We start from the raw sequence: 9,171 nt of genomic DNA, 5'->3' as shown, positions 1-9,171 counted from the left end.
GTGTGTACCTATGTGGGTGGGTGTCAGTGTGTGTGTGTGTGTGTGTGTGTGTGTGTGTGTCAGTGTGTGTCAGTGTGTGTGTGTGTCAGTGTGTGTGTGTGTGTGTGTGTGTGTGTGTGTGTGTGTGTGTGTGTGTGTGTGTGTGTTTTACATCATCATAATATAAATGCGGATGCCAGTCGTGCATCTTCATGGTTATTTTACAAAATCAGGACAGTATGGAGGGTTTCCTTTATTTTCAGTCATTAACAAACATCGCCATGTGTTAGTGTGTGAGTAAGTGGCGTTTCAGCAGTTATAACATAGCATATGTCCTTTTGGAGCGAAGTCAGTCAGACGGGAAGCAGGTAAAATTTGGCATTTGATGGTAGGTACGCTCTTAATCAAAATTAAATCATGATGTGGCGAACAAGTATTTTCCGAGTCATGTCACGTGATTAAAACTTTTCCTGTGTTCCTTTATTTGTTTAGGTAATTTGTTTCTGTATATATACTACCCATCCAAAGTTTAGACTCACTAGTGTAAATGTAGCCACTTACTGTTCCAAACTAGATCTTGCAAAATATTCCATACTGTTTGTAGGTACTGGTTACACATGAACTGATGTATTGTAAAAAGAATTCGTATCATTGAAAAGATTATTGTCATACGTTCAATAAATGATAAAGATCAGTGAAAACTTTACACCAAAACGCAGCTGTTCACATTCACGATATTTGCACATGCTTTTCAGCAATTGGATGCATTTGAATTACATGTACATCGTAGATGAATTTCTCCACCAACTTGGGGGTACCAACTGCAACATTATATGTATATATAAATAAAAGTATATAAGTGAGTCGAAATGTTTGATTGGTAGCATACATTTACATGAAATAAGAACGATCTGTGACATAAAACAACAGAGATGCAGCTTAAAATTAAATGAAAACAGAATTATACTTACTAACAACACTTATCCACACGTTTGATCTATCATTGCCTCCGTCGTAAGGTATTGCAACTTCTGAATATTGTTCTCTCAGTTTTCTGTTGTATAGTTTTGTGTTCACATTTGACCATTGTTTATTGCCGTTGCCTGAAATGATCAAGTTTCCCCCATTCAAACGCTGCTCAACCAGTGTCACTTGGATACCCTTGCCAGTGATCGTCACCACAAAGCTTTTATTCAGCCCAACACTGTACGGGTAGCCTGGGGAGTGGAGGTACACAGACTCGTTTGCTGCTGCGATGATGGTGTCTGAGCCGCAGATGTCCATACGATCTGCACGCATAAGATAAGCTGAACAACATCCCTTTTGTTAAAAAGTTGATTTACGACGCTGTCGATATGTTGACATAACTATTTTAAAACTATAAACGCGGTATTAATGCTCGTGTTTGCTTCCACTGGGTTTAGGAGTTGCTGAATTGTTCGGACTTAATCATTTGGATTTCTTCCTTATTTAAGGGAATGTGTGGGAGAGGGGTCGAATTAACTAGAGGGGGATATTGCACGAAAAGATGCAACCTGAATTTGAGGATCATGTAGAAGTGTTACATAAATCGAGGGTAGCAAAAGATGATCATAATGTATTGAAATATCCTTTTGGATTATGTCATTGTAAAGAGTGATATAGATATAGATATATATATGTATATATATATATATATATAATATAGCAGATAGGATTATGATGGTATACAAACATGTGTAGGTGTACGTGTAAGTAATTAGGGGTAATTACTCATCAATCTGCCAATCAGCCCGCTGACAGTGTATATTTCCTCAGCTATTTCTATAACAGGCTTTATAAAAGAAAAATTTTGCACCATACATCTCAAGTCGAAAGGACGTAAGTGGCACATGGGGATGAGAATTAGGAGATAAACGTACTGTGTTTGGAAATAAGATGAATGTTTATAATCATAACTCCACACGACCGAAACCATCCTATTGTTTTATATACCGGGTTACTGTACCCCCCTGGCCACACTATAATTGAATCGTCTGACCTACTTATTTTCTTGGAAGTAGACAGTTACGCAACAGTTTGAAATGGCGGACGAGATCAGTGTTTACATTTTGCGAAAGGTTGAAATTCGAAGTGACAGTCGAAAATACTTGACTGACTGTCGAACCTGAACCCTGCAGAATCGAAGAATACATCCTTTTCTGATCGACCTATGACCTGTAACTCATCAAAGACTCTTGATTTTATGACCGGCGAGTGTCGATCATGATTTCACGTACGTACCTCCACCCCGGCATGCGACGAAAGAGTGACAGTGCTGCTTTATGTACATGCGACTAACTTAAGATTCCTTGGAACATTGTTCTCATTAATTGGGACTGGATTGGAGCCAAGCTTTTCAAGTGTACGAACATAGCAGTGACAGCCTTGCGGGGAAGGTGGCAGAGAGCGGAATTTTCGTGGTTCAATTTTTGACATGTTGAACAATGCAACGGGACATGATGTCAGATGGAGTATGAGTGGCCTAAATTTTATGTTTCGCATGACCCTTATCTTGCGAATTTCTCATTCTAAACGGAAACAAATATACCATTTACCAGGTAGGTAAATGTTTACGAACGTTTTGCCGCACAAATAGGGACAGATAGGGATGTATTTTTTCAAGGTTTCTGATTTATATGTTAGATATTGTTTGTTTATGTTTGGGGCTGTGTATTGTAATTGAGTTTGAATATTTTTATAATAGAAGGTTATAATTATGATAGTGAGGTTCCCTAATAACTGTGGAGGAGAAATCGTATAACTGTATTTTTCGAGTTTTAATAAATGTTTCATCAGCATTTCCATCACGTCTGTTGTGTTGATATTAGTCATGTGGGTGGCCAAGCTGAAGTAGTGCGGCAGTGTTGTATACGTGCGCAGTGAAGCGCCGTGAAATCAGACGCATTTTCAATCCAAATTGATACCGACTGATTTTATTGATTGACCAATCAAATTCGAGCATTTCACGTAGCCATGGTAGAATATACTTATGTCTATAACGTAATCTTTACAATAACCACATTTGATAATTTTGTGACATTAGTTACAATTTTGAAATAAAGATAGAATGTGGTTTATATATAAAACATAATTTGAATTATGATAATGATAATCCATGTATGTAATTCGGGTTAAGCATATATCAAGTCTTACCATTGATGCACTTATAGTGTACTTCGGCAGCAGAAGGTGCAGCAACGTTACACATAACTGAAGACACCGTTTCGTTGCACGACTGTTCTCCATTGGAGTTTACAACCAAGCTAGTCCAAGTCTGCAGGACCTCCCTACACGATCCGTTAGTCTGAAATCGGCATGGGTTTGTTGCTCTGTCCCCATACCACTCTTCCTTTACATGTATCTTTTCACTGACAGAACACTGAAGTTCTACTGTTATGTCACCCCTTTGCGCACAGGTCATTGCTGATCTCATTGTCACTGCAGACAGAAGCAAACGTGCAGGTAAACTTTCTGTTAATACATTGTACTTCAACGAGGAATAATAGACTATCATGTCATGTACCAGTCATTACAGTGATGCAGTGGAGCCTTTTCTGATGTTGTTGAAACTGAAAACGATGTGTTAATTACGAATTACGTCTCTGTAGATAACGTGCACATACTAGTACATGTGAGAGATAGATTTCAAGAAATTTTATTTAGGTTTGAGCAACCTAAATGTCAACACCTATAAAATTTCACTGTGTAAGAGTTCTCGCCTGAGGTAGCTACCAAAGCAATTTCCAATTGTCGATACAAAATGATGTCGTGATTTTCGCGCACGCCCTATATTCGTTCTGTGTAAACACTGTTACGTACTGGTAATCTATTGTGTATGTATTTTAAAGGTGAGTGTGTTCATGCATGTGTGTGTGAGTGGGTGCATTCGTGCTAGTTAGGATGCACCTTGAGTTACTAGGTAAATATTTGTGTGTTACCTTTTACGACTAACGTGTCGTATATATGTTGAAACGTGTTTTCAATATACCCAGCCTCACTGGTGACACTGACATAGAAGGGCCTGATATCCGTGGAAAGAATGGGAGAGAAGAAAATTGCTTATAAACACAACCTATATTTTTTTGCAATGAAATGTGGGTGTATATGGTAATGTTACAACAAAGTTGATTATGATGAAAAGTATACATTATTATTATCATTATTATTTTAGGGGTCCACGGTCTTATATGCTTTTGTAAATGTTCTGATAATTTGTTAGTATGTAATTATTGTGGTGATTAAAAGTTCACGGTCACCCAGCCATCTAAGGTCCAGCAATTCGCTGTGCACAGTTGAATACCTTACTAGGTTGTACGAGAAATATATTGGACTCGAACTAACCAAATTACCCTCTCATCTCGACTGTAACTGTTTCATATTTTTGACACAAATCATGTATATATTACATAGTACATATCCTGAAGCATATTGTACATAATAAGAATGTGTACGAGTACTGTGTCCCATGGGGTACGAGTACTGCTGTCAGTCACTCTTCAGTGTGCTTCAATGTGCTTCGCCGGCTTACCCACGAGGACCAAAAGCGCTATGACTGTTCTGTACTCACACTTATTCATTTCTGCCGTTTTAATAGGGGTACATGACGTGACCAGAAAATATGTGCATGTCAATATTACGTTTATGTGAATGATATAAAGCATTTTTCAATATCATACAGTTATTTTTATCATGAACATATCAGAAGTATTTTAGGCTCAAAATTTGTTGATAAACTTGTAAGTGTTCTGTCATCGCCAAGCTACGCGTCTTCCTTAACAGTTCTGTTGAAATGTAACGCTCAGCCTCTACCAGTGTTACTGCAGCTATCTTCCCCATCATCACTGCTGTTAATCAGGATGGTCAGCCTTCAGTATCAGTGCTAGCACTACATTCCAGATCTTCACTGCCAGAAGTGTGTGCATATGTCAGTCTCCCGCCATTGTCATTTCCCTCACTATCTCGTTGCTGTATTCTTCCGTAGATGATGCCGAATTAGATTCGAATAAGTGTTGGTATCATTTGTAATACTGTCATTTGGGGTTTCAGATTGAACTGACATTTGTAGCTCCTTCTTTCTGTGTTGCACTTCGCTGCACAAATATATTGAATTCCAAATATTGAAATATTGAAATACCCCAGTTAGCCTATAATGAAACGTCATTATCGCTATGGCAATGTTTAGATCAGTATCTTTGGCGTCTTGCCTTGGATGTATGGTTATTATGACAACAGGATACACGTTCTTTTTTTATTCTATAAGGATAGGCTGTATACATTGTACATATACAGTGTCTTGGCTTTATGAGTCCTTTCATAACCTTTTGAACTGGTGATGTTTAGTATCAGTTCAATAGAATGAGCATTCAACGAGTACGTTTTACTCAGACGTTTAGAAATATATATAAATGTCCATTTAAAGCTTTTTATTGAGATCTAGTAAATAGAGAAATATTTTAGGATTGGGTTATGAACATATGCCAAGGATGACAAAAATGAAAACAGAAAATTCAAATCTTTAAATTTACACTCGCTCGCGCCCATGGGCCCATGGGCGAGAATGTTTAAGTTTGCTCAGAATTCATGTTTTGGAGGTTGTAAATGAATGAGTGTATATTTATAAGCATCATGACACAAATTTCAACTCAGTCTGACTTAATTCGACTAACTTAAAACGATATTAAAAAAACCCTCGCCCATGGCTGAAAAAATATGTTGGCCCATGGGCGAGGATATTTACTTTTACTCAAAATACATGTTTTTGCATGTTTTTGAGGTTGTTAAGGCATGAGTGTATACTTATGATTATCATGAAACAAAATTCAACTCATTTTGACTTAATTCAGCAAATTTAGGAGTGATATTAAAAAATCTCGCCTATGGGCGAAAAATATGTTGGCCCATGGGCGAGAATGTTTGATTTCGCTCAGAATTCATGTTTTGGAGGTTATAAATGAATGAGTGTATATTTATAAGCATCATGACACAAATTTCAGCTCATTCTGACTTAATTCGACTTTCTGAGAACGATATTAAAAATCTCGCCCATGGCTGAAAATATGTTGGCCCATGGGCGAGAATATTTACTTCTTACTCAAAATACATGTTTTGAGGTTGTTAAGGCATGAGTGTATACTTATGATTATCATGAAACAAAAATTCAACTCATTTTGATTTAATTCAGCAAATTTAGAGTGAAATTAAAAAAATAAATGAGTGAGTAACAATAATAAGAATTACATAAATGTTTTAATGTTGACTATCTAAAAATATTTGTACAAATTGATGGTAAAAATAAGGTATATTTCCATCCATGTGCATAAGCAGCACAGTCATGTTAATGATGCATATTAACCTGCAGTCTTAAAAAATTAAAAGAAAGAGGTAATTAAATGATTGAAGAAACAATATAAACAAGGCAATCATTCACATTAATGTCGTTTCCCATTGTATGTGGCAGCAGCATTAGCAACAGCTTGATTGTGCACATACACCAGGAACCTACGACTTCATAGGTTCATATTTCGTTCGTTACTAGAACAGAACAGAATAACTCATACAAAATGACATAGAGACCAAACAATCGTTTATAATACAATAACACATAAGTGGAAATATTGGTCTAGAAGAGACTAAGAACAGTTTTAGTAAACAGTGATAGTTTAAACATGAGTGGGGTATAATCTAAGTGAGATAGATTTGTCTATATGTTGATTATTACAAAAATAAGGGGGAAGTATCTTCTTACGTTCAACATTAAGAAGTGTACATGATAAGATAACGCGAAACTCGTCACAAATGAACTTATTCTTACAAATTGTACATGTTCAGTTTTTCAGATTAATATTAAACCATCTTCCCATTTCAGTAATTCCCGTTTCAGGTAATCTATGATTAGGAGTTCTCACTGGTCAAGGAAATAATTACGTTATGTTTCACACTAGCGAATGGTGGGGAAATATTTGAGATTTCCAAATATAAAAGAGCCCGACGTTTTGAAGAATAAGTTTACTACAACTTTTACCGTCGTGTAGTCTCGTGAGATATCCTGTTAAATGCATTACCAGTCAAAGTGGCCAAAATTAACATACATTGATACAATTATACCAAAATGGCTCTAGTCAGTCAGAATGGCATTCGTTGAAATGAGGTAACGGGCATTTACAAATGTGTACCATCGTGACGAGCATGTAGGTTTACTTTTTATTATAAAGGTGATGTTCGAAACAATCTTAAACTTGGTTAGGTTATAATTACACCAATAGAATGGGTATTGACCTTTCATTCAGTGTTATTCAATGAGAGTGTCAATGTGCTGCTTATTCTGCAAAGATTTAAGCATTAAAACATGATTATACATGTACACATATGTATGTCAATTGATCAGTGATTGTTGAAGACTACTGTACTGTTTACTAAGATAAAATGAATTTGTCAATATCTTGATTGTCTGGAAAGTAGATTTAGATAGTTTATTTTCATTTACTATGGACAAGACAATTTCTGCACCCACTGATGGCATGACGTAAATCCGTGATAGTTTATTTTGTTCTAGGTTTCAGATTTGCGTCATCGTCTTCTTACAGTATCCACAATAAAATACCATCATTATGATCATCACTTGCTGTTGAATATTCGCAAACATACTCGGGATACGTCATCTCCTGTTTCAAAAGCTAAAATGAAACTATGGTAGAGACCATTGGACACTATGACTCTATCCTCGTCATCGTGAACGTTGCTGGGAGAAATGTCCGATTCGTCCTGCACAGAATCCTTTTCTCTGTCATACTCAATTTATAATAGAGTCCATTGTGAACCATTCTCTCGCTAGTTTCCAGTCTTCCATCATAAAAAAGACCAACAGGATTGTCGTTGTCAGCCACGCTGCCAACAACGGGGTCATCAAGGAGGCCCCCGTTCGTAGACGTCGTTTTCTACCATATCACAATCATCTTTCCAAGCCTGTTTACTTTTGTTAACAGAAGTGTCGTATTCGTCCTGTAGACATTCATTCTCTCTGTCGTACTCGAATTTATTACAGAGCCCATTGCCAACCATTTCCTCGCTAGTTTCCAGCCCTCCATCATACAAATCACCAACAGGATTGCTGTTGTCAGCCATGCTGCCAACAGGGTCATCAGAGATGAGGCCCTCCGTCGTAGACGTCGTTTTCTATCATTTCACACCTCTCTTCAGAAGACGATTTATTATTGTTTGGAGAAGCATCGGATTCGTCCTGTGGAGATTCCTTCTCTCTGTCAAACTCGAATTTATCATAGAGTCCATTGTCAACCATTCCCTCGCTAGTTTCCAGTCCTTCATCATACGAATCACCAACAGGATTGTCTTTGGCAGCACAAGGAGACCCTCTGTAGTAGACGTGGTTTTCTATCATTTCACACTTATTTTTCCAAACCTGTTTACTGTGGTTAGGAGAAGTGTCGGAATCGTCCTGCACAGATTCGTTCTCTCTTTCAATGTCGAATTTATCATAGACAACATTGTCAACCATTCCCCCTCGAGGATCATCAAAACCTCCCTCATATAAATCATTTTCAGTCATACCACATATTCCCGTGCGGCTATTAGGGCCTCTTATGATATGTGGGGCTCCGTTGGCGGCTTCGCTATTGGTGACTGTAAATGTATTTTTTGTCGTACATATCTACTGTAAAACCCAAAGGCAACGCTTTTTAGCGTACTGATCCTGCTCATTTTTCCAGAGGTCTCAGTTTGGTGTCCAGGTTCTGTTTTTAAGGATTGTCTACCTCCTTCTACAAATTCTGGATCGAGCACTAAATACTGGTGACAGGTTTCCATTTTGTCCAAAGCCATTGTGATGCTTTTCCGTATTCATGGAACCGAGTTCAAAATGACCTTTACCAGGAGTTCAAGGGGACGGCTCTTCTTCACGTGTTTCCTTGAATAAAATAAAACAATTATTTAACTATAAGTTGTAATACAGCCGACCCTCATTATCCTCGAATCCGGTTATCTCGACTGTATCGATATTTGCACCCGATTCTCTAGTCAAGACCAGCTCATTATATAAACACACTTTTATTTCCCATGTTGCGATTAAATCATGTTTGTTCATAATTATGAACAGATCCATAAGTATTCATTACATTGTTATATTATCTGACTTATTGTACATGAGGCGTTATCTCG

The 9,171-nt window shown here is 37.3% G+C and overlaps 1 protein-coding gene across 1 annotated transcript; it reads right to left on the bottom strand.

Moving 5' to 3' along the window:
• Positions 1 to 8,137: 8,137 nt before the first annotated feature.
• LOC124274630 lies at positions 8,138 to 8,621 on the bottom strand. Its single transcript, XM_046709992.1, has 2 exons — positions 8,596 to 8,621; positions 8,138 to 8,511 (listed from the first exon to the last, which is right to left on the bottom strand). Coding segments are annotated over exons 1-2 (375 nt in total). The 5' UTR covers positions 8,597 to 8,621.
• Between the last annotated feature and the right edge of the window lie 550 nt (positions 8,622 to 9,171).

The sequence above is a fragment of the Haliotis rubra genome, unplaced genomic scaffold (assembly GCF_003918875.1).
Source record: "Haliotis rubra isolate DU_JTF1 unplaced genomic scaffold, ASM391887v1 Scf1921, whole genome shotgun sequence".
NCBI lineage: Eukaryota > Metazoa > Mollusca > Gastropoda > Lepetellida > Haliotidae > Haliotis > Haliotis rubra.
This window is presented reverse-complemented; position numbering and strand designations above follow the sequence as displayed.